The sequence below is a fragment of the Rattus norvegicus genome, chromosome 3 (assembly GCF_021556685.1).
Source record: "Rattus norvegicus strain SHRSP/BbbUtx chromosome 3, alternate assembly SHRSP_T2T, whole genome shotgun sequence".
In the NCBI taxonomy this organism is placed as follows: Eukaryota; Metazoa; Chordata; class Mammalia; order Rodentia; family Muridae; genus Rattus; species Rattus norvegicus.
The window spans coordinates 9,193,233-9,218,854 of NC_141536.1; the positions used below are offsets into that span (position 1 = coordinate 9,193,233).

At 48.0% G+C, this 25,622-nt stretch overlaps 1 protein-coding gene across 2 annotated transcripts in view; it reads left to right on the forward strand.

Annotated features, from left to right (window-relative positions):
- Positions 1 to 25,622, forward strand: part of Adamts13 (ADAM metallopeptidase with thrombospondin type 1 motif, 13) — a 38,439-nt gene that overhangs the window by 5,063 nt on the left and 7,754 nt on the right. For both annotated transcript variants that reach the window (XM_087655096.1, XM_087655097.1), the window contains exons 4-21: positions 528 to 611; positions 840 to 964; positions 1,079 to 1,225; positions 10,262 to 10,408; positions 10,821 to 10,983; positions 12,155 to 12,259; positions 13,082 to 13,233; positions 13,335 to 13,398; positions 15,625 to 15,751; positions 16,888 to 17,036; positions 17,390 to 17,510; positions 18,142 to 18,222; positions 19,009 to 19,190; positions 20,042 to 20,177; positions 20,258 to 20,387; positions 20,978 to 21,163; positions 22,483 to 22,675; positions 23,522 to 23,642. In XM_087655096.1, coding sequence (XP_087511222.1) covers positions 528 to 611; positions 840 to 964; positions 1,079 to 1,225; positions 10,262 to 10,408; positions 10,821 to 10,983; positions 12,155 to 12,259; positions 13,082 to 13,233; positions 13,335 to 13,398; positions 15,625 to 15,751; positions 16,888 to 17,036; positions 17,390 to 17,510; positions 18,142 to 18,222; positions 19,009 to 19,190; positions 20,042 to 20,177; positions 20,258 to 20,387; positions 20,978 to 21,163; positions 22,483 to 22,675; positions 23,522 to 23,642 — 2,413 coding nt within the window. The remainder of the gene's footprint in view (positions 1 to 527; positions 612 to 839; positions 965 to 1,078; positions 1,226 to 10,261; positions 10,409 to 10,820; positions 10,984 to 12,154; positions 12,260 to 13,081; positions 13,234 to 13,334; positions 13,399 to 15,624; positions 15,752 to 16,887; positions 17,037 to 17,389; positions 17,511 to 18,141; positions 18,223 to 19,008; positions 19,191 to 20,041; positions 20,178 to 20,257; positions 20,388 to 20,977; positions 21,164 to 22,482; positions 22,676 to 23,521; positions 23,643 to 25,622) is intronic.

Genomic DNA, 25,622 nt, shown 5'->3' on the forward strand with positions numbered 1-25,622 from the left:
AAATTACAGTTACTAAGTAGCAACAAAAGTACTTTTTTGGTATGGGGGAGGGTCAACACTACATGAGCTGTATTAGAGGGTTGTAGCATTAGGAAAGTTGAGAACCACGGACTTAGGAGGACTAGGCAGCTGGTACCTGAACCAGGATACCTGCTAGCCAGGCAAAGCTTGATTTCCAGAGGCAGGGCATAGATTCAAACTTAGGCCAGCAATCAACTCTGTGTTAGATGGTCTTCCTAAGGCACGAACTAGAAAAAGGCTCAGAGTCTCGTCTGATGGTCTGCAGCCTGCTGCACAGACAAGATTTCAGTTTCCTGCTAGCCCCTAGCACCCATGGGCACTCTCTTCACCACCATTCCCACCACTATGGCTTCTGGACTCACTGTGAACATCTTGTGCTGCCTCTCTCCCTCCTTTCCTCCTTTCCTCCCTCCCTCCTTCCCTCCCTCCCTCCCTCCCTCCCTCCGTCTCTTCCTCACTCCCTCCCTCCGTCTCTCCCTCACTCCCTCCCCCGTTGCCCTCTTCAGGGGTCAGAACTGTTGAGAAACCCGTCCCTAGGGGCTCAGCTCCAAGTGCACCTGGTGAAGCTGATCATTCTCTCGGACTCAGAGGTGGGTACAAACCCTAACTCTACTCCCCACACCCTTTCTGGAAGAACTGGTAAGAGGCTGGTAACTGTGGGACTTAGCTGGACTTCTCAGAGTCTCAGTTTCTCCATCTGTGAAGTGGGGTAGCAGTAGAATCGTTGCAGTATGGACCAGCTGAGAGGTACGCTGGCAGCAGTCAGCACCATCCTTGGTCCCACTTCCATAGAAATGGGCTCTTTGGTTGTTCTCTAGAATACTCCGAATATCACGACCAACATCACCTCATCCTTGATGAGTGTCTGCGAGTGGAGCCAGACGATCAATCCCCATGATGACAGGGACCCAAGTCATGCTGACCTGATCATCTATATAACCAGGTATCTGAGGTCTCACCGGAGTGCCACTAGCTTAGGAGGGCTGCACTTCCCAGCTGTCTGCACCAGCAGCGTAGCTGGTGGAGCCATTCATGTGAGTCTTTTTCTCTTATCGAGGTTTGACCTGGAGCTGCCGGATGGTAACCAGCAGGTTCGGGGAGTCACCCAACAGGGTGGTGCCTGCTCTCCTTCCTGGAGTTGCCTTATCACTGAGGACACTGGCTTCGATCTGGGGGTCACCATTGCCCACGAGATTGGACACAGGTATATGACCTTACCAGTTATCTCCAGACTGGTCAGAGAGCTGGTTTGAGCCTAGCTCTCTAGGGTCTAGGATTGTGGCCTAGGCAGGCAGCAAATCTTTGCAGAGACACTCAGGAGCCTATACCCCTTAGCCTAAGTGTCTTGGTAGGGGAAGCTGAGATAGGAGAAATCTGATGCTTCTTGATCACTGAGTGATTAACATGAACTCTTTTTTGCTAGATAAACAGCAATGAGAAAACAATAATTTAAGTTTTAAAAATGTATTTGTATGTGTGAGAGAGAGACAGAGAGACACAGAGAGGCACACAGAGAGAGACAGAGAGAGACAAAGGCAGAGACAGAGAGAGACACAGACAGAGAGATTCACACACAGAGAGACAGACACACACACAGAGACAGACAGACACAGACAGACAGAGAGACAGAGACAGAGAGAGACACAGACAGAAACAGAGAAAGACAGAGACAGAGAGATACACAGAGAGAGACAGACACAGACACAGAGAAAGAGACAAGACAGAGAGAAAGACATACAGAAACAGACACACAGAGACAGACAGAGAGAGAGACAGAGACAGAGGGAGAGACAGACACAGAGAGACAGACAGAGACACAAAGAGAGACAGACAGAGACAGACAGAAACAGACACAGAGAGAAACACAGAGAGAGAGAGACAAAGAGAGAGACAGAGAGGGACACAGAGAGAGACAGAAAGAGACAGAGAGAGACAGACAGACAGAGAGACACAGAGAGGCACACACAGAGAGAAGAGAGAGAGACAGACAGACAGACAGACAGAGAGACAGACAGACAGACAGACACACACACAGAGAGAGAGAGAGAGAGAGAGAGAGAGAGAGAGAGAGAGAGAGAGAGAGACGTGTAGAGGTCAGACCAACTTTGCAGAGTTGGTTCTCATCTTTCCATAGGTTCTGGAAATTGAACTCAGATCAAGAGGCTTGTGTAGCAAATGCCTTTACCCATTGAGCCATCGAGAAAATAAGTCTTGTCAGAAATTCCAGTAAAGAGAAAAACCTGACTGAAGATTATCCTATGTCCATGCAGTGTCTTAGTTACTGTTCTATTGCTGTGAAGAGACGCCATAACGAAGGCAACTCTTACAAGAGAAAGCATTTAACTGGGGCCTTGCTTACAGTGTCGGAGGCTTAGTCGATGGCTGTTCCAGCAGGGAGCATGGTGGCACACAGGCGAGCATGGTGCTGGAGCAATAGCTGAGAACTTGATATCCTGACCCACAGGAAGGCCGGCAGAGAGAGGGAGATGCTGGGTCTAGCATAGGCTTTTGAAACCTCAAAGCCCACCTCTAGCCACACACCTACTTCAAAAAAAGCCACATTTCCTAATCTTTCCAAACACTTCATCAGTCAGGGACCTAACATGCAAATAAATGGGGGAGAGTGCTTCCTTATTTAAACTACCACACACCACTTACAGAAATGTCTTTCCAGATTTACTTTTAATTTTGGTCATTAATATGCACACATCAGGTGTGTGTAATACATTGTTTATTATTTTGATTCTATTGTGGGTTTTTCCCCATTTTTATTAATTTGGGTATTTCTTATTTACATTTCAAACGTTATTCCCTTTCCTGGTTTCCTGTCCCTCAGCCCCCTAACCCCTTCCCTTCCATTCCATACAGGTGTTCCCCTCCCAACCCAGCCCCCCATTACTGCCCCCCCCAACAATCCTCTACATTGAGGGTTCAACCTTGTCAGGACCAAGGGTTTCCCCTTCCACTGGTGCTCTTACTAGGCTATTCACTGCTACCTATGCAGTTGGAGCCCAGGGTCAGGCCATGTATAGACTTTGGGTAGTGGTTTAGTCCCCGGAAGCTCTGGTTGGTTGGCATTGTTGTTCTTATGGGGTTGCAAGCCCCTTCAGCTCTTTGAATCCTTTATCTAATTCCTCCAACGGGGGTACCATTCTCAGTTCAGTGGTTTGCTGCTAGCATTCGCCTCTGTATTTGACAAGTTCTGGCTGTATCTCTCAGAAGAGATCTATATCCAGTTCCTGTCAGGCTGCACTTCTTAGCTTCATCCATCTTATCTAGTTTGGTGGCTGTATATGTATGGGCCACATGTGGGGCTGGCTCTGAATGACTGTTCCTTCAGTTTCTACTCTAAACTTTGCCCCCCTATCCCGTCCTATGGATATTTTTGTTCCCCTTTTAAAGAAGGAGTATAGCATCCGAATTTTGGTCATCCTTCTTGAGTTTCATGGTGGTCCATACATTGCATCTTGGGTAATTTGAGCATTTGGACTAATATCCACTTATCAATGAGTGCATACCATGTATGTTTTTCTTTGATTGGGTTACCTCATTCAGGACGATATTTTCTAGTTCCATTTGCTTATGAATTTCATGAAGGCGTTGTTTTTGATAGCTGAGTAATATTCCATTGTGTAGATATACCACATTTTCTGTATCCATTCCTCTGTTAAAGGGCATCTGGGTTCTTTCCAGCTATTATAAATGGCTATTATAAATAAGGCTGCTATGAACATAGTGGAGCATGTGTCTTTGTTGTATGTTGGGGCATCTTTTGAGTATATGCCCAAGAGAGGAATAGCTGGGTCCTTAGGTAGTGGAATGTCCAATTTTCTGAGGAACCTCCAGACTGATTTCCAGAATGGTTGTACCAGTCTGCAATCCCACCAACAATGGAGGAGTGTCCCTCTTTCTCCACATCCTCACCAGCATCTGCTGTCACCTGAGTTTTTGATCTTAGTCATTCTCACTGGTGTGAGGTGAAATCTCAGGGTTGTTTTGATTTGCATTTCCCTGATGACTAAGGATGTTGAACATTTCTTTAGGTGTTTCTCAGCCATTCGGCATTCCTCAGCTGTGAATTCCTTGTTTAGCTCTGTACCCCATTTTTAATAGGGTTATTTGGCTCTCTGGAGTCTAACTTCTTGAGTTCTTTGTATATTTTGGATATAAGCCCTCTATCAGTTGTAGGATTGGTAAAGATCTTTTCCCAATCTGTTGGTTGCCATTTTGTCCTAATGACAGTGTCCTTTGCCTTACAGAAGCTTTTCAGTTTTCTGAGATCCCATTTGTTGATCTTAGAGTATAAGCCATTGGTGTTTTGTTCAGGAAATTTTCCTCAGTGCCCATGTGTTCGAGATTCTTCCGCATCTTTTCTCCTATGAGTTTGAGTGTATCTGGTTTGATGTGGAGGTCCTTGATCCACTAGGACTTAAGCTTTGTACAGGGTGATAAGAATGGATCGATCTGCATTCTTCTACATGCTGACCTCCAGTTGAACCAGCACCATTTGCTGAAAATGCTATCTTTTTTCCATTGGATGTTTTTGGCTCCTTTGTCAAAAATCAAGTGACCATAGGTGTGTGGGTTCATTTCTGGGACTTCAATTCTATTCCACTGGTGTATCTGTCTGTCTCTGTACCAATACCATACAGTTTTTATCACTATTGCTCTGTAATACTGCTTGAGTTCAGGGATGGTGATTCCCCCAGAAGTCCTTTTATTGTTGAGGACAGTTTTAGCTATCCTGGTTTTTTTTGTTATTCCAAATGAATTTGCAAATTGTTCTTTCTAACTCTATGAAGAATTGAATTGGAATTTTGATGGGGTTTGCATTGAATCTGTAGAACGCTTTTGGTAAAATGGCCAATTTTACTATATTAATCCTGTCATTCCATGAGCCTGGGATCTTTCCATCTTCTGAGATCTTCCTCAATTTCTTTCTTAGAGACTTGAAGTTCTTATCATACAGATCTTTCACTTGCTTGGTTAGAGTCACACTGAGGTATTTTATATTATTTGGGACTATTGTGAAGGGTGTTGTTTCCCTAATTTCTTTCTCGGCTTGTTTCTCTTTTGTGTAGAGGAAGGCTACTTATTGATTTGAGTTAATTTTATACCCAGCCACTTTGCTGAAGTTGTTTATCAGGCTTAGTAGTTCTCTAGTGGAACTTTTGGGGTCACTTATGTATACTATCATATCATCTGCAAATAGTGATATATTGACTTCTTCCTTTCCAATTTGTATCCCTTTGATCTCCTTTCACTGTCTGATTGCTCTGGCTAGGACTTTGAGAACTATATTGAATAAATAGGAAGAGAGTGGGCAGCCTTGTCTAGTCCCTGATTTTAATGGGATCGCTTCAAGTTTCTCTCCACTTAGTTTACTGTTAACTACTGGTTTGCTGTATATGGCTTTTACTTTGTTTACTTATGAATCTTGAATTCCTGTTCTTTCCAGGACTTTTATCATGAAGGGGTGTTGAATTGTGTCAAATGCTTTCTCAGCATCTAATGAAATGATCATGTGGTTTTTATCTTTGAGTTTGTTTATATAGTAGATTACATTGATAGTTTTCTGTTTATTAAACCATCCCTGCATCCCTGGGATGAAGCCTGCTTGATCATAATGGATGATCATTTTGACGTGTTCTTGGATTCAGTTTGCAAGAATTTTTTGAGTATTTTTGCGTCAATATTCATAAGGGAATTTGGTCTGAAGTTCTCTTTCTTTGTTGGGTCTTTGTGTCATTTGGATATAAGAGTAATTGTGGCTTCATAGAAGGAATTCAGTAGTGCTCCATCTGTTTAAATTTTGTGGAATAGTTTGGATAGTATTGGTATGAGGTCTTCTATGAAGGTCTGGTAGAATTCTGCATTAAACCCGTCTGGTCCTGGGTTCTTTTTGGCTGGGAGACTTTTAATAACTGCTTCTATTTCTTTAGGAGCTATGGGGTTGTTTAGATGGTTTATCTGTTCCTGATTTAACTTTGGTACCTGGTATTTGTCTAGAAAATTGTCCATTTCCTCCAGATTTTCAAGTTTTGTTGAATATAGGCTTTTGTAGTAGGATCTCATGATTTTTTTTTAATTTCCTCAGATTCTGTTGTTATACCTCCCTTTTCATTCCGATTTTGTTAATTTGGACACACTCTCTGTGCCCTCTGGTTAGTCTGGCTAAGGGTATATCTATCTTGTTGATTTTCTCAAAGAAACAGATTTTGGTTCTGTTGATTCTTTGTATAGTCCTTTTTGTTTCTACTTGGTTGATTTCAGCTCTGAGTTTGATTATTTCCTGCCTTCTACTCCTCCTGGGTGTATTTGCTTCTTTTTGTTCTAGAGCTTTTAGGTGTGCTGTCAAGCTGCTGACATATTCTCTCTCCTGTTTCTTTCTGCAGGCACTCAGAGCTATGAGTTTTCCTCTGAGCACAGCTTTCATTGTGTCCCATAAGTTTGGGTATGTTGTACCTTCATTTTCATTAAAGTCTAAGAAGTCTTTAATTTCTTTCTTTATTTCTTCCTTGACCAAGTTATCATTGAGTAGAGCATTGTTCACCTTCCATGTATATGTGGGCGTTCTTTCCTTGTTGTTATTGAAGACCAGCTTTAGCCCGTAGTGGTCTGATAGGACACATGGGATTCTTTCTACCTTTCTGTATCTGTTGGGGTCTGTTTTTTGGCTGATTATATGGTCAGTTTTGGAGAAGGTTCCATGAGGTGCAGAGATGAAGGTATATCCTTTTGTTTTAGGATGGAATGTTCTATAAATATCTGTTAAGTCCATTTGATTCATAACTTCTGGTAGTTTCTCTATGTCTCTGTTTACTTTCTAATTCCATGATCTGTCCATTGATGAGAGTGGGGTTTGAAAATCTCCTACTATTATTGTGTGAGGTGCAATGTGCGATTTGAACTTTAGTAAGGTTTCTTTTATGAGTGTAGGTGCCCTTGTATTTGGAGCATAGATATTTAAGATTAAGAGTTCATTTTGGTATGTTTTTCCTTTGATAAATATAAAGTGTTCTTCATTATCTTTTTTGATGACTTTTGGTTGAAAGTTGATTTTATTCAATATTAGAATGGCTACTCCAGTTTGCTTCTTCAGACCATTTGATTGGAAAGTTGTTTTCCAGCCCTTTACTCTGATGTAGTGTCTGTCTTTGTCTGAGTTGTGTTTCCTGTAGGCAGCAAAATGCTGGGTCCTCTTTACATATCCAGTCTGTTAATCTGTTTCTTTTTATTGGGGAATTGAGTCCATTGATGTTGAGAGATATTAAGGAATAGTGATTGTTGCTTCCTGTTATTTTCATATTTAGAGGTGGGATTATGTTTGTGTGCTTCTTTTGGTTTTGTTGCAAGGAAATTACTTTCTTGCTTTTTCTAGGGTGTAGTTTCCCTCCTTATGTTGGGCTTTTCCATTTATTATTCTTTGTAGGGCTGGATTTGTAGAAAGATACTGTGTAAATTTGGTTTTGTCATGGAATATCTTGGTTTCTCCCTCCCTATTAATTGGTAGTTTTGCTGGATATGGTAGCCTGGGCTGGCATTTGTGTTCTCTTAGGGTCTGTATGACATCTGTCCAGGATCTTCTGGCTTTCATAGTCTCTGGTGAGAAGTCTGGTGTAATTCTGATAGGTCTGCCTTTATATGTTTGTTACTTGACCTTTTTCCCCTACTGCTTTTCTTTTTTCTTTTTTTTTTTTTTTTCGGAGCTGGGGACCGAACCCAGGGCCTTGCGGCTGCTAGGCAAGCACTCTACCACTGAGCTAAATCCCCAAACCCTCCCCTACTGCTTTTAATATTCTTTCTTTGTTTTGTGCATTTGGTGCTTTGACTATTATGTGACGGGAGAAGTTTCTTTTCTGGTCCAATCTATTTGGAGTTCTGTAGCCTTCTTGTATGTTTATGGGCATCTCTTTCTTTTGGCTAGGGAAGTTTTCTTCTATGATTTTGTTGAAGATATTTACTGGTCCTTTGAGCTGGGAATCTTCACTCTTTTCTATACCTATTATCCTTAGGTTTGATCTTCTCATTGTGTCCTGGATTTTCTGTATGTTTTGGGCTAGGAGCTTTTTCTGTTTCACATTATCTTTGATTGTTGTGTCTATGTTTTCTATGGTATCTTCTGCTCCTGAGATTCTCTCTTCTATCTCTTGTATTCTGTTGGTGATGCTCACATCTATGACTCCTGCTCTCTTCCCTAGGTTTTCTATCTCCAGGGTTGTCTCCTTTTGTGCTTTCTTTATCTTTTCTATTTCCATTTTTAACTCCTGGATGGTTTTGTTCATTTCTTTCTCCTGTTTGGTTTTGTTTTCCTGTAGCTCTTTAAGGGATTTTTGTGTTTCCTCTTTAAGGGCTTCTACTTGTTTACGTGTGTTGTCCTGTATTTCCTTAAGGGAGTTATTTATGACCTTCTTAAAGTCCTCCATCATCATGATAAAATGTGATTTTAAATCTAATTCTTGCTTTTCCGGTGTGTTTGGATATCCAGTGTTTGCTTTGGTGGGAGAACTGGGCTCTGATGATGAGAAGTAGTCTTGGTTTCTGTTGCTCGGGTTTCTGTGCTGGCCTCTCACCATCAGGTTGTCTCTGGTGTTAACTTGTCTTGCTTTCTGATGGTGGCTTGACCCTCCTGTTGGCCTGTGTGTCAGCCCTCCTGTAGACCTGTTTTCCTGTTTTCTCTCAGCCAGTTATGGGAACAGAGTGTTCTGCTCTCAAGGGTGTAGTTGCTCCTGGTGGCTGGCTTTCAGCTCTCTGTGAGGGCAGCAACCGGAAGGGTCATGCCCCTACTGCTCTTAGGTCCCTATGTGCAGGGGGCACAGATGGCACTAGGCATTTTCCTCTTGAGTCAGGAATGTGGGCAGAGAGTAGTCTCTTCTGGTTTCATAGGAGTGTCCACACTTCTGAGGGTTTAGCTTCCCCCCCAACCCCCATGGGATTTTGGGTGCAGGGAGCTGTTTGACTGGTTCAGTTCAGATCTGGGTGCAGATCTGGACTGTGGGGCTCCTGCAGCTTGACTCCTATATTCCTGTGTCCAGAGGCACTATGAAGTTTCCTCTTGGGCCAGGGATGTGGGCAAAGGTGGTTAGAAGTGGCAGTCTCTCCTGCAATCTCAGGATTGCCTGCACTTCTGGGTGTTCAGCTCTCTCTCCCATGGGATTTGAGAGCAGGGAGCTGTGGGCCGGAATCAGAGAAACCCTTTATTGTGATTTTTAAGACAGCATCTCACAGGTCACTTAGCCATCTGTCAAATGCTGGGTAGGATTATAGGTGTGTGTCACCAGCACACATAACTCTTGTCTTTTAATATATAATATATCCCACATACTTCTCAGCTCACAGATCTCTTGTGTTTTGCATTTGTTTGTTTTAGACATACAACAACTTAATCCCCCAGGTCAGATCGTTATAGTGTTTCTGAGTCCTTGCTTCTGCACGTAGTGTGTATTCTTGTTGGCAAATCTTTTTTCCTGTGTATTATCATTTTTTCTAGAGTGATGTATTTCTTTTCCTTTTGATTTTTAGTTGTTTTAGTTATTGTTTTTAGGAAAATAATATCAAATTGTTATAAAATATCAAATGATAATAGCAAAAGTTTCGCAGAGCATAAAAGTTCCCCCCTGGTAGCCTTCCAACTCTGCACTGGTATAGGCTCCCAGAGGTGGAAGCTCTCCAGACTTTCCCAAGGATCTGGCCCCAGCAGCTCTTGCACTGCCTCACCTCCCACCCCCTCAACCTCTTAGGCTCTTCAGGCTGTTCTCATGAAGTGTGGGGATGATATTCAGGCCTTGCCTCAAAGAAAGAAAAAAAACTATTCCCTGGGAACAAAAAGGAAGACGGCAATATCTTCTCAGTCTTTTCAACCACAAGGCAGCCGCAGTGTGGATAGATTTTCCCAAACCCAATCATATCCAGGTCATCAGCCACCAGAACGGTAACCTGTTGACCCCCCGGGCCTGTACCTGGCTCCCAGTTCCCACTTCTACCCCCTCAGACTTGTACCAATGGAATTAGGTCAGTTGGTCTACCATCAAAGATTTTGCTATTTATTAGAAAATGAAGAAAGAGCCACCCTGCCCAATCAGCTCTCCTTTTTTCCTCACATAGGTGGGAAACTGAGGCAGGGCCTCCAGGACCCCTGCTGGACTGGCTTAGCTAGTAGCAGCATCCAGGTCCGGGGGGACACAAAGGAGGCCCTGGCCCAGCCCCAGCTGGCTACTCTCAGACTTTCTTCTGCCCACAGCTTTGGGCTGGACCATGATGGTGCTCCAGGCAGTGGCAGCACCTGCGAGGCCCGTGGCCATGTGATGGCATCTGACGGCGCAGTGCCTGCTGGAGGGGCCCTGGAGTGGTCCACCTGCAGCCAAAGGCAGCTGCAGCACCTGCTCAGGTACAGCCTCCACCTAGACAGGGTGGACTGTCGCTCTCACCTTGCCCAGCTGACTTCATCTCATTCACTCTTGGCTATTACTTCCTGTCCCCAACCCCACTCTGTTCCCCCACCATTCCTCTACCCCCTCCAATCCCTCCTCTGCCATTCTTCCCCATGCTTCTATCCCATCTCACGTCTGGGCCCACCCCTCAGTTGCCCCTTGTTCTCTACCTCCCCTGCTCCCTCCTTCCACCCTTCCATGACAGACAGACCTCTCCTTCTCCTCCATCCCCCTTCCGGCCCTCAACCTGCTCCCTTCTACACTCTGCTGGGCCTCTACCCAGCTAACAGCCCCAGCCCCACATCTGCTACTTTATGCTGACCCCACTGGTGTCCACTCAGGCCTTGAGCTCTGCCTGATCTGTCATAGCACAGGGCAAATGCACTGCCTCTGGGACCCGCCCGGGCTGCAGTCAGGACTCACATGGCACCAGCTGGTGGCACAGCCTGGCCTCTTCTACAGTGCAGATGACCAGTGCCGTGTGGCTTTCGGCGCCGGGGCTGTCGCCTGCACCTTCTCCAGGGAGGGTCTGGTGAGTCCGTCTGTCCATAACACCCAGTCTCACTCCACCCAGCTCACTTCCTCTTAGCACACTGATCTCCACCCGCGCCAGGCGTCAGGTACTGGTGAGGACCAGTCCCGGGCTCACTTGTTCCATGTTCACAGTTCGTCAGTTATGTGCCTGATCTTGTCTAAGGCCTGAGTTTACTTTATTGTTAGGTAAGAGCTGTGCGTGCGTGTGTGAGTGCCACAGTACACTTTCGGAGATGAGAAGACAACTCCATTGATTGGTGTCTTTCCTTTCCTCTTGGGTTCTGGGGGTTGCATCATCATCATTTTTACCCACTCCACCTACCCTCCTCTTGGACGTATTGGACTTTTGTAAGAACTAAAGTTCTCATACTTTTTGTTTGGCTTTGTCTTAAAGATGATGTCGTTGTTCCTAGTTCAAAGGCATTTAACCTGGGGGCATAGGCTCGGCATAAACAGCTTCTAAATTCAGAGGCCTCCGGGCTCCACACGGAGTAGCAATGTGGCTCACAATACTTGTAGATGCAGAGGCCAGAGTTTCCCAGAGCAGGCTTCCCCCTTTCCTCTTTGCCCAGACAAGTCCCTTTCTTCTTCCAGAGAAGCATTAAGAACTATGTTTAGGGGCCAGGCAGAAGCATTAAGAACTATGTTTAGGGCCGGGCATGTAGTTTAGTTGGTGGTAAAGTGTTTGCTTCACTGGCATAGTCAAAGCCCCAAATCTGGGCATGGTGGCACATATATGTAATCCCAGAATTCTAGAGGTGGAGGCAAGGGAAGGAGGCAGGGAGGAGGCAGAAGTCAAGGCCATTCTTGGCTGTGTAGGGAGTTCAAGGTCAGCCTGGGCTATATTTAAAAAGTTACATTTAGTAGTTTTGTAAGATAAATCTCTGAATTATCATGTTTATTGACCTATGTTGGAATGTGTGTCTTTTATTTAACAGTTTATCTTTCTCTCCTGATTTTAATCATTAAGACATTTTCATGATCCCTAGAAGCATGCCAGCCCTGGCAAGTTCCCGTCCTTGCTCCTAATGGACAAGTCAATCAGCTGTGTGGTTTGTTTTTTTTTTTTTTTTCTTTCCCAGGCCACTCATCTGAGCAGGGCATTGACTCATCAGGAAGGGACACTAAGCAGGCAGCCTCTTAGTGGGCCTCGTTTCCATCTCTCTTAGGATGTATGCCAGGCTCTGTCCTGTCACACAGACCCCCTGGACCAAAGCAGCTGCAGCCGCCTCCTTGTTCCTCTCCTGGACGGGACAGAATGTGGTGTAGAGAAGGTTGGAGCAGTGGGAGGGATGAAGCTGGTCAGGGGTGGGGAGTCTGTGTGTAGGGGAGAGCGGACGGGGTGGGTGAGTATGGGACTGGGGAAAGAGCACCCTAATTCTCTGCCTGCACTCTCCATGTTTTTCCTCAGTGGGGTCTTACAGAACTCCCACTCCAGGGCCCAGTTCCACTTCTCATCCACTCCCTCCTCCAGCCCTCTATCATACACAGAGAAGAGTGTGTTGAGTGACGGCAAGCTCCAAGCATCCCCACTCAGATCACTCTTGCTCTCACTGCCTGCACCACTCCCTAGCGTTAATTTTCCCTTTTCACTGAGTACTTGGCAGCCTGATGTCTCCCCTTTAGCATTTCTCCCAAACAGAATAAGGTATGTGATTGTGCCCCATGTCCCTCTGTGCCCTGTGCCCCTCTGTAGAGGGTACCTGTGTTTGAGGTCTCTGTATGCTTTGGGAGATCTCTATGTCTATTGAAAGACCCTGTATGTGGTCCTTATGTACTGGTGGTCTCTGTGTTAGGAATTCTAATGAGGGCTATGGTCCCTTGTGTATGGCTACAGCAAGTCCAGTGCTGTAAATGAGTTGGCTTTAGTTGGCTTGACCTTCTGTGACAAAACACCACAGGCAGAGTAATTTGTCAACAACAGAAATTAATTTCTCATGATTCTAAAGCTGGAAATCCAAGAAAGTCTCTATGTATGACAGGAAACTACGACCTGGAGAGTTCCTCGGTGTGTTAGGTCCCTGGGTTTGCTGGCTGCATCCTATGTGTGGTGGGTCCCTGTGGGAAAGGGGACAGAGCTATGTTCTACTTTGCAGTGGTGCTCTAAGGCTCGCTGTCGCTCCCTAGCTGAGCTGGCTCCTGTGGCTGTGGTACATGGACACTGGTCTAGCTGGGGCCCCCACAGTCCTTGCTCTCGATCCTGTGGAGGAGGTGTGATCACCAGGAGACGGTGGTGCAACAACCCCAGGTACCTACAAAAGGTTTCCCTTCGTGGAGGGTGGTTGCATCCCACACTGTGGAAGCAGCCATGGTCACTTCTCATGTCCTTTGTTCTGTGGGCATTTCCAGGCCTGCATTTGGGGGACGTGCATGTGTGGGCGAGGACCTCCAGGCTAAGATGTGCAACACGCAGGTAGGCTGCTCTTCTAGCTCAGAGGGTGGATGAGAGTTAGCCAGCAAAACAGCTGACCCACGGGCTCATGCCTCCCTTTTGAGGGACACGGTGGTTAGCAAAGACACCATGTGAATGCTTTCCTCTTAGAGTATCTCACCTTTGAGATGACATCTCTGTGATGAGAACTGGGGTCCCGGGAGTGCACAGTGAGAAGCGTTTCGTTTAGACACTGATGTGAAATGCCTCTGGTTTAGTCAACCATTTCAAAGTGCACAGTACAGGGGCACTGAATACACAAGGGGTGATGTGCAAACATTGCCTTTCTCTGGTTCCAAACACTTCCTTCCCCTAGAGGAACACCCTACACCAATAAGCGGCCTCCCCTTCCCACTCAGCAGCTCCGATCTGCTTTCTGTCCCTTGCGTCTGCTTGTTCTGAGCCTCTCATTTAAACACCATCTTACCAGAGCCAGCTTTGCTAGAGCATGACATTCTCGAGTGTCGTCTGCGTTTCACCATGAGTCAGTCCATCGCTCCATTTGACGCTAAACAACAGTCCATGGCACGGATGGCGCTTCTGGGTTTTTTTTTTTTTTCATCTTTTCCGTTGTTTTCGTCATTTGTTCATTTTGGCTACAGCAAGTCCAGTGCTGTAAATGAGTTGACTTTAGTTGGCTTGACCTTCTGTGACAAAACACCACAGGCAGAGTAACTTGTCAACAACAGAAATTCATTCTTCACAATTCTAGAATCTGGAAGTCCAAGAAAGGCGCTGGCCAACTTGGCGTCCACTTCCCGATGATCCCTGTTGCCCCATCCTACAGAAGTCCAGAATGCATGGTTCTCACATGGTGGGGGGACAAAAGGGACAGAAGTTCTGCTTCAGAGGCCTCCAGCCCTTTTATAAAAGTCCAGTCCTAATTATGTAGGTGGACTCCCTGAGACCTATCACCTCTCCAGGCCACACCTCTTGGTACTAAGCTCATCATGGATTTTGGAAAACCACGATAAGACCTAAAAGTAAAAGTTGAATAGAAACTCTATGCTTAACTTTTTTTTACTCCTTTTAAAAAGCCACATTTTGGGGGCTGGGGATTTAGCTCAGTGGTAGAGCGCTTGCCTAGGAAGCGCAAGGCCCTGGGTTCGGTCCCCAGCCCCAAAAAAAAGAAAAAAGAAGAAAAAAGAAAAAAAAAAGCCACATTTAACTTTTTCAAATGTGTTCATGTATGTATGTCTCTCTGTGTGTATACTCACTTGTGTGTGTGTGGGGGGGGGTTCCTTTGAAGGCCATAAAAGGGTGTGGGATCACCTGGAGTTACAGGTAAGTCCCTTGACATGGGTGCTGGCTCACGACTGAACCTGAGTTCTCCACAAGAGCAGTAAGGGCTTCTAGCTGCTGAGCCATCATCTCTAAGCCCCTCCCTGTTTTTTCGAGATGGGTTCCCACCCACTCGAGCTGGGACTCGCTGTAGATCAGGCTGGCCTTGAACACACAGAGAGCCACTTGCCAGCGCATCCCAAGTCCTGGCATTAAAGGGCTGTACCACCGCATCTCCCTTTACACAGCCTATTTCTCTTTACGCTGGGGCCATTTTACCATTTCGTATTCTTGTCATCAGTGTATGGGGATTCCAGTGTCTCTGTGTTCTCTCCTACACGTGTGAGTTTGTCCTAGTTGGCATGAGGTAGAATGATTTTTTCTGTTCTATTCCAACTTATTCTGTGTTTCAGATGACTGCCGGCCACCAGAGAATTCAACATGTGGGATTCCCACTTTGCCTTACTCTTTGCCCTTTTCTGCTAAATGCCCAAGGCCTCTCAGACCTTGAGAGAAGGGAGCTGTGGTTGCCATCTCTCGCCCTGAGCTCAACCCCAAGCTTCTCCTTCCCAGTGCAGTCAGGCAGTGCAGTGCCTCTGCAGATCCTCATCTCCTGCCCTGGACGTACCTAGGAAACAAATACACAGTTCTCCCTCATTTCCTCAGGTTCAGGTCTTGGAACCAGAGACCCCAAGTGCCACCCTGTATCCTGTTTTTCTCGTCCTGCTGCTGTTGTGTCCTTAGCAGATTATCCCAATTTCCCCATGCACAGAGAAAGGCAGAACTGGTCACCTACAGACTACTGAGCAGAGATAAGCCACAGCCTGGGGCTGAGTTACTCGTCTCTTGACTGCATACAGGGTGCATGCTGTCTCCCATTGGCCAGGACCCCACCTGTATAACCTGTTTTCTGCCTCCCCTGGCCAGGCTTGTGAGAAGACTCAGCTGGAGTTCATGTCAGAGCAGTGTGCCCAGACAGACAGACATCCACTGCAACTTTCCCAAGGCAGTGCCTCCTTCTACCACTGGGATGCTGCTGTGCAGTATAGTCAAGGTGAGCTGTATGGTCTGGGAGAGCAAGGCCCTGGAGGCTCTCCCAAGCAGAGCTCTTCAGGTTACCCAGCGCTGTTGTCTTGCTGCTGAGATGAAAGATAAAATACCCCAACAAGTCAACTTCAGGAAGGAAGGATTTACTCTGAATCAGGGTTCCAGGGTACAATCCACTGTGGCAGGGAAGTTATAGCAGCAGGAGACAGAGGGAGCTAGTCATATTGCACCTGAAGTCAGGAGACAGAAACACAGACAGACAGATACACACACACACACACACACACACACACACACACACACACACACACAGATGCAGAGACACACAGTGAGACAGTCAGACAGACAGACAATGATATAGGCAGACAGTCAGACATGCACACACATACAGAGACAGAGACACACAGTCAGACAAGAAGACAGACAGGCAGACACACACGCATACATACAGAGACAGAGACACACAGTCAGTCAGTCAGACACAGGCAGACAGACAGACACATACAGAGGGGGTGGCTGCATTCATCTTGCTTTCTCTGTCTTATTCAGTAGTCTTGGACCAGTTCATGAAATGATACTGCCCACTTTTAGGATGGGTTTTCCCTCAGTTATTCTAATCAAAATATTCTCTCAAAGGTAGGACCAGAAACTAACATAATCTAGATAATTTCTTACAGCATATTTAGAGGCTGGTCTTCTAGGTGGTGACTGTAGATCCTGTCAAGTTGAAAATCAGCATTAACCAGCATCGCTCAAATGTTGGCTGCCAGACTTGACTCATGCTCCCACAGGCCACATATTGCTGTCTGTTTTGTTCTGGACTCCTTAGATAATAAGTAGCAAGGTTCTATTTTAGAAGCATCTTCCTCTTGGCTTGCTAGATGGATTTATGGAGCTCCTTCAGGGGAAATGCCCATACAATTCATGAATAATAACCCGGTAGCCATGTTTATGAGACCAGAATATAATATGGCCTTGGAGGAAGAACGTGGCCTGTAGAGTTTGCTGAAGCTGGTAGGACAGCCCACTTGGACCCTGTTCGTCAGGGTTACTATAGCAGGTCCCAGAGGAACTTCCTATCTAGGTCACTGGCCTCCTTGTTCATCTTCAAACAGCAGACTTCCTTGCCACTCTGCCTTCCAGGGGATACTCTGTGCAGACACATGTGCTGGGCTGTTGGAGAAAGTTTCATTGTCAGCCGTGGGGACAGTTTCCTCGATGGGACCCGTTGTGTGCCAAATGGTCCTCGGGAGGATGGGACCGTGAGCCTCTGTTTGTTGGGCAGCTGCAGGGTAGGTGTGTGGACAACCCAGGTGTCCCTCTGTCTTTACGAACTCAAGGTTTTTCTGGTCTCGCAGAGGGCTTCTGAGCGGGAGGAAAGGGGAAATGATCTGTGGGGCTAGCTCAGTGCAGCTGCGCTGGGTTCGTTGTTGGCAACAGGATGGAACTTGGAGTCAGCCTATATTACAACCCAAACAGGAAAGTTATCTTGGGAGCACCCTAGGAGTTATACAGATATCAGGAGCTTCAGTGAAGCTACAGATAGTTTTTGTGAATCTGAGAGTCTCACAGCCAGCAGGGCTGTGGTACCAGGGTAACCAGCACCCCAATAACACAGGTTTTTCCAACATCCCTCTTTGCACAGACCTTTGGCTGTGATGGCAAGATGGACTCCCAGCAGGTTTGGGATGCGTGCCAGGTGTGTGGAGGAGACAACAGCACCTGCACTTCCCAAAATGGCTCTTTCACAGCTGGGAGAGCCAGAGGTAGGCCCGCCAGGGGTGCTCAGCAGTCTGCAGGGACCCAGCACCCAAAGCATTAGCCTGGGTTACTCAGGCCATAGCACCCACATGCTGGCTCAGCGCTGGGTACCTCCCTGTGTATTTCAGTTCACTCTTCTCTGACGTCTCAAACTTCAGCAACGCTGCCCCTGCAACCAAGCTTACAGCACCCCATTAAGTCCCTCACCGTAGCTGTGCTGAGTGGGGAGAGAGAGAAGTGGCAGACTCTGAGTGGTTGTCAGGTCACCCCTTCCTTCCCACTCAGGAGTCCCAGCACGAGGAGTCAGTGGACAACAGGGATGCAGCCTTGACTTTGCTCTGTATATATAAAGTAAAAAATCATTTGCCAGTACTGACTTTCGAGCTCAGCAAAGGACTTGGGCCCTGCCTTTCCCGGCTGTGCCTGCAGCTAAGAACTTTGGGTCTGGTCTATGTTTCTGGCCTGGGCACTGTCCTTGCAGGTAGCCCCGTAGTCTGGTCTTGGCCTCTCCCATGATGGGGATCCATTACCACCAAAACCTGGCCAGCGACACTGTTCATGCTTGTCCAGCTAGGCTTGTCCTCTTCGGGAGGGGCATAGGGGACCACGCAACCCTCTTGCTCTGCTTGTCCCTAGAGTATGTCACGTTCCTGATAGTCACTCCCAACATGACCAGCGCACATGTCATCAACCACAGGCCTCTCTTCACACACTTGGGTGAGATGACGGAGGATCCTTCCCTGCACCTCCATGTCTTAGTCTTTGAGATGCCTTCACTCTGGTGGGAGGAACCCCAACTCCCCAGACCTCATGAGAGCTGCTACACTCACACCTAAGCTTATCCCAGGGAAAGGGAAGGATGCAGGGTAAAATTATCTGGAAACGAATATGGAAGCTGAGCATGGGGTGGGGGTGGGGTGAGCTTGACAGCCCCAGGCCCCAGGAACTGGTACTTTCCAGCCCCAGGGCATGACAATCCCAGAGGAAGACCATCTCAGGAATCTGGCCTTTTAAAAGTCAGAATTTTCACTGGACTCCTTTTGAAAATCCTCACCCATTAGACTTTTGTCTCAGAAACTAACCTCTGACCTTAGACCCCATAGAAGAGATTTTGGTCCTGGAGCCTTGCATGAACACATTCAGTGGAAGGCAGAAGTCACAGCCCTCATCCGGTTCTGGAAAGAGGCTCAGAGCCACCACTGTGGGAAAGTCTCCTGGGTGGGTTGTATGTGGCAGATCTGTGCATGCAAAAAGAGGGGTTTGGTTCATGAAGATGCCATCTAACTGAGACACCAGAAGGTCTTTGGGTTCCTTAGGGGTAGGTTTGGAGTCTTGGAGGAAGTTAAGGTCACTTTAGACCCTGTTGGCAGAGAGCCTCCTGCCCCTCGCCTTGCTGTCATCCTTAAGTCTGACCTGTGAAGAGTGGTCCTGTCCCACTAAATAGGCTTGGCCTGTGAAGAGGGATGGTAACTACTCCATAGTCTGATGGCCCTGTTCTCAAAGCGGTGAGGATCCAGGACCACTACATTGTGTCAGGGAGGAGCAGCATCTCGCCTAACGTCACGTACCCTTCCCTTCTGGAGGACTACCGCGTGGAGTACAGAGTAACTCTCACTGAGGACCAGCTGCCCCGCTTAGAGGAGATTCACATCCGGGGACCTGTCCGGGATGACATTGAGATCCAGGTCATCAATCAGCCAGGCTGGGGGGATGGTCAGCAGGTCTCTCCTGGGGACTCTGGATCTCTGCTTATTTGTGTGCAATTCATTCACTCACTTAGTAGTCCTTGCGGACATCTTGGGGACCTATTACAAGTGGGGCTCTGTGTAAGGTGAAATGCAACAAGAGCCACTCACAGGATTAGTGTATTGTGAGTCAGCCTGAATATGTGCCTGTGTCCAGGGCATGCAGAAGGCCTGGGAGATCTGAACGTCTAAGAGATAGTAGAATTAATACGGGAATCAGGGGACACCTCCAACCAGAAAAGCATGGGGGAGTTGAAGGACTGGCCATGGGCATCCTCTGAAATGAAATGGGGAAGAGGTCACGCAAAGAGCCCCTGTACCAGCTGGCATGAGAGGCCCTTCTGGGGATGGAGGGCAGCTCTTGCTTTTTTGAGAGCAGAGGCACATGAGGCCCTGAAAGATTTCCTGTAGGAATGTCCTCAGAGATGTGGCTCATCTGTGTGTATCCCTATGTGTGCTCTGCTAACCAAAGCTGAAATGGCCAGCGTCTTCACCTTAAATCCTATCCTGGAGCCTTTCGCTGGACCATTCCCTTCCCTGACGCTAATCCCGACATCCTTGGCTGAAGTCTGTCCCCAGCCTCATCAACACTCCCATAATACCCCACTCCAAACCCACCACGCCCTTGGTACATACCGGCTCTGCCCCACAATTCTCAAAGCTCCCTGACACTCGAGTCCTGTCTGCCCCCTGGAGTCTGGGAACGTGAATGCTCTTGGGACAGATGGTTGTGACAGAGACCCCAGGGTGTGCCCTGTTCGGGACCTGAGCTCTCACCTGTCCGGATATAGGTGTACAGACGATATGGAGGAGAATATGGGGGTCTTACACACCCAGACATCACCTTTACCTACTTCCAACGGAAGCAGCAGGCAGCCTGGGTATGGGCCGCTAAGCGTGGGCCCTGCTCAGTGAGCTGTGGGGCAGGTAAGGCAGGGTGAGGTGTGCCTACCACTCTGCTGGACCCCATGTGGAGGTGGTCGAGTCTTTGCTCTCTGCCCTTTCAGGGCTGCGCTGGGTGACCTACAGCTGCCAGGATCAAGCTCAAAACAAGTGGGTGAGGAACGCCCAGTGCCAAGGGAGCCTGCAGCCACCTGCATGGCAGGAGCCTTGTGTCTCTGCCCCGTGCCCTCCACAGTAAGTACTAAACTGGGTGGTCGCCTGGTTTGCGGAGACTCTCGTGGCCTGGGCAGGCTGAAAAGCATCTTTGTGTGTTGTTTTCCAGTTTTAGCTTCAACTCTGTGGGCTGGGCTCTGTCGGTGTCCTCACTCTGTGATCACTTGAGACACACACAGTCACAGAGACAGTCTGGGGTGTGGTCACATCTGGGTGTCCTGAGGCCTCTCTGAGCTCGGGTTCTCATTGCAAGATGATGGCGACCACCCCACCATGGAGAATGGTGGGAGGGCCAGCAGCTGGCTTTCACTGGCTTTTGCCAACTGGGAACAGAATACTGTGAGGACAAGGTTGTCTTGCTGAGTGTGGGACTAGGGAGGTCCCAGCCAGCACTATAAAATACCTGGCCACGGGTTTAGAAGGATGTCAAGGGAGGTTCCAGACTGAGGCTGGTCTTGGAACAGCAGCTTGGGAACCCAGGACCTGGACCAGACCAGAGGAAATGTGTCTTTGGGGTCAGTGAGACAGAGTTGCTCCCCTTCCACCACATCTCCACGAGCCAACTAAAGCCCAGGGTCCCAGACCTAACCTCCTGTCCCTTTCTTCCTTAGCTGGGTAGCTGACGACTTCGGCCCATGCAGCGTGTCTTGTGGCGGAGGCCTTCGGGAGCGGTCACTGCGCTGTGTAGAGGCCCACGATGGCTTCTTAAAGACGCTGCCGCCAGCCCCATGCAGAGCAGTAGCCCAGCAGCCAGCAGCAGAGGTAGAAAACTGCAACTCCCAGCCCTGCCCCACTGGGTGAGTAGACCAAGGTGGGGTGCAGCAGGGCTCCTTGGCAGGGCTTGTCCCTGCCCCGAGACCCACCCTTTGGGGGCCTTCTCTTGCTGAAGGCTCTCATCAGCTCCATCCTGGTGATAGACAGTGGTGCCTGGACATCAGCCTTCTCGCTATTCGAGGCTCTGGGCTGCTCATCTCCATCACTGAATTTCTAACACCTGGGTGATGTGCGTTTGAGGGCCGTGAGGATGGCGTGACGCTGTGAACATAAAGCTCCCATCGTGTGACTGTGACTTAAATATCCTCCGTGTTCAAACGGATCTTCACTTCTTGGTCTGCCCGTCACCAATGGGCTGGACCTGCATGGGCCCCTGCCTTTTCTGGCTTCAGGCTTGTTATCTGTGCCATGGGAGAGCCCTGGATCATTGGTGGCCCACCGATGGCCCTGGCCCCTTCCTCTTCTCTCACGCATGGTCAACATTGCCGTCTTATTGTTAAGTGTGGAGGTATGATCCCTGCTCAGAACCCTTGACATCGCCGTGTTCTAGGCAGCCATCATGTGTTGATGGCATTCAGTGAACCACGTGCCACCCCTCAACTGGTACTGTGAATGCACGTGACACCAACACCATCACCTCGCAACAGGCGTGAAGTGTGTTGTTGACAGGTTTGGAGAGGAGATCTTCTACCTCTGCTTCTGCAAAGCAGCTGAGTAAGGCTCTGCCTCCCATCCCCTGGCCACAGGTGGAGTGTGTGCTTGGCATGCACGAAGTTGTTTTTTAATCTTTTCTTAACTTGAAATTACATTTGCTTGTTCATTTAGCGTGTATGTGTGTATGCACGCGAGCAAGCCATGGTGCAAGAGTGAAGGTCAGGGGCTGGAGAGATGGCTCAGTGGTTAGGAGCACTGACTGCTCTTCCAGAGGTCCTGAGTTCAAATCCCAGCAGCCACATGGTGGCTCACAACCATCTGTGATGGGTCCGATGCCCTCCTCTGGTGTGTCTGAAGACAGTGACAGTTACTCACATACATACAAAATAAAAGAGTGATGGTCAGAAGACAATTTACCACAGTCAGTTTTCTCCTTCCCACCCCCGGGATCAGACTGTCAGGGTTGGAAGCAGAAGCCTTTGCTCACTGAGCCGTCTCACTGAGTTCTTGTTGAGGACAACTGAGTTGTGATAAACCAGTGTCTCAGAGAATGCTCCTGAGTTTTATTTCTTAATGGGATCTATATATTGGGATCCTAGATATCCACCCATCCCCCCTCAGGAGTTGGGCTGTACCTCCCCTGAGGCGGCAGAGGCAGGCCCTGATGCCAGCCCCGTGTTTTCTTCAGATGGGAGGTGTCAGACCCTAGCCCTTGCGTGTCATCTGCGTGTGAACCCGGTCTGGAGTCAGGGAGTGGGACATGTGTGCCCAGGGTGGGTGACTCAGAGAAGCCAGCGACGGCAGGCCCCTGCCGCCCGGATGACATGTCACCTGTGCCGGAGCCCTGCGTTAGGACCACATGTTCTCCAGGCTCGGGTCCAGTGAGTAGTTGGGGATGGAGGGTGGCCATGAGTCCCGAGTCATTTATTAGCCATGAGAATGAAAAACACACAGGTTGTCATCCTCCTGCAGGCCAGAGTGAGGACTCCATCCTCCTCAGGATGCTGCCTAAGAACACGCTGTCAGAGAAGCACTTAAAGTGCTTCTGAAAGGGGTGAGCCAGGCTGAGAGAAAACAGAGCCTATCAGAGCCGCTGAGTTATTGAGGTGCTGAGAACCAAATCTAAGGCCTTCAGTACGCTAGGCGAACACTCTCCCGCTGAGCTGTAGCCCTGGCCTTTTCCTTTTTATATTTTAAATTCTGAGACAGTGTCTCACTAAATTGCTTGGGACCTGTCTGTAGCCCATAGCCCTTGAACTTTCAGTGCTCCTGCCTAGGCCTCCCAAGTTGTAGGGGCCACAGGCTTGTGACACCAGGCACAGCAAGGAAAGAGTTCTCCAGCTACCGTGAAGTAATTCTTCCAACTTTCGCCTGGCATCCAGGGGCTTCAGGTTGATGTTGCTGACAGGCTGAAGGACCCTGAAGTCTTCTGGCCTAGGGACTTCAGGGCCAAGCATGCATGCCAATCCATTCCTGCTCCTTAGCTCCCAGCCCCGTCCCGCAGGCACCACTTGGGATGACAAGGAAGCTTCATAGGCCAAAGTGAGGTGCATGGTGAGGGCTTCACCAAGGGGCAGCGCACTGACCTCCCTAGAGAACAGCAGGGAGGAAACCCTGGTGTGTTTGGAATATTCCTCTTTCCTCATGAAAGGGAGAGGAGGAGGGAGGCTGGCAGCTGCAAGGCAGAAGCCAGAATGTCAGACTCACTTGCTCATTGCTCTCTTTAGGTGGACACCATGTCTCTGGGAGAGGAGGCTTCATCCCCAGTGGGCAGTGGCAAGCCAAGCTCTCAGGCTGAACATGTGTGGACTCCTCTGGTGGGGCTGTGCTCCATTTCTTGTGGGAAAGGTGAGAACCGGAGGCCATTGTGTGTGAAACTCTCTTACTTCTCTTATCCACCCACACTCTGCCTAGATCTGTGCTGAAGAAGGGTTGGCTGCCAGAAAGCCAAACTATGTGAGCATGGCACCCAGATAAGCCATCTAAACGTGTTTCATGCCTGACTGGAAAGTAAAGATAAATCCTAGAAAGCCTGGCACCTAAGACTGTGTCCCTTACAGTCCCACAGAGCTATGACCAAACCAACTACCAAAGTTGAAAACAGTCATTTTAAAGATATATTCTTGATCTTCCCTATCTTATCATACACACACACACACACACACACACACACACACACACACACCCCTCTAAACCATTTAAAAATATGCATTTTATGTGTGCATATGTTGCTGTATGTATGTATGTGCATCATGTGTGTATAGCCTTAGAGATCAAAAGAGGCATCAGATCCCCCAGAAATAGTTACAGGTGGCTGTGAGCTGCCATGCCAGGGACCGAACCTATGACCTCTGCAAGAGCAGTCAGAACCCCTAACCACTGACCCACCTCACCAGCCCCAACTCTTAAGCATTTTTAGTGTTTCACTCAGTGGCAATAGTCAGACTCCCTTGGTTGTGCAGCCACGGGCACCATCTATCTCCAGAAGATTCCATCCTTCCAATCTAGACCCTGTCTTCATTAAACACCAGTGTTCATCACCTTCCAACCCCTGGCCACCTACATGTTAGTTTCTCCTCTAAGACTGTGACTCCTACCTATGACCGCAGCTATGTGCAATGTGTCATTCTGTCACTGGCTTCTGTCAGTTAGGTTCATCCATGTTGTAACGGTGTTGGGATCCCTTCTTGACCCCAAGGAGTGTTCGGCTATAGGTCTGGCCTGTGCTAGTGTGGGTCACCATGAGTGGACAGCTGCCAGCACTCTCCTTTAGCAGTGTTGCTCTGAACATGGGCCTGTGTGCCCAGCCTGTCTTTTGGACACAAGATGAGGCATTGCAAAGTCATGTTGCCAAGCAACGGTCCAGCTTTTGCAGGACTCTCTGCACTGTCTTTTGGAACAGAATTTTACATCCCTACCAGTGGGGTGCCAGGTCCTAGTTTCTCCACTGCCTTGTCAATATTTGCTGTTTTCTGAGTTTTCAATAGAGAAGGGCATGAGAAGACACACAACATCTTTAAGCAGCTGTGACTACTTACTACACCTGCTTAGAACTGACCAGAAAGAGATACCTAAGGGCTGGATGGAGGAAACCAACACTAACAATACCCCTTTTTTTAAAAGACATAATTATTATCTATAAGTACACTGTAGCTGTCTTCAAACACCAGAAGAGGGCATCAGATCCCATTACAGATGGTTGTGAGCCACCATGTGGTTGCTGGGACTTGAACTCAGGACCTCTGGAAGAGCAGTCAGTGCTCTTAACCACTGAGCCATCTCTCCAGCCCAATAATACCTTTTTGATGGATGCAGCAGGATCTCCTGTACTTCAGGCTGGTCTCTGCAGCCAGGGATGGCCTGGAATTCCTAATCTTCCCCTGCATTTCATGAGTGTTAAGATTGTAGACTTGTGACACCACACATAGCACTTAGTTATTTATTACATGTTTCGTTATGTGTGTGTATGTATATGTGTACATATGTATGTAAGGATTCTGCACATGAGTGCATATGCAGCAGAAGGCAGAAGAGGACACGAGACCTCTGGGCCTGTACTCCAGGCTGGTCTGAGCTGCCTGGTGTGAGCACTGAGAACTGAGCATGGGTCCACTGAAAGAGCAGCATGAGCTCTTAGACACAGAATTATCCCCTGTCCACATGCACAGTTACTGTGCAGTACTAGGCATCGAACCCAGGGCTTTCTGCCTGGTGGGCAAGCATTCTACCAACTGAGCTACCCTTGGTCTTCAAGAGACATTCCATAAGCAAAGATATATATTCTTACATACACACACATACACACATATGTACACTCATGCACGCCCA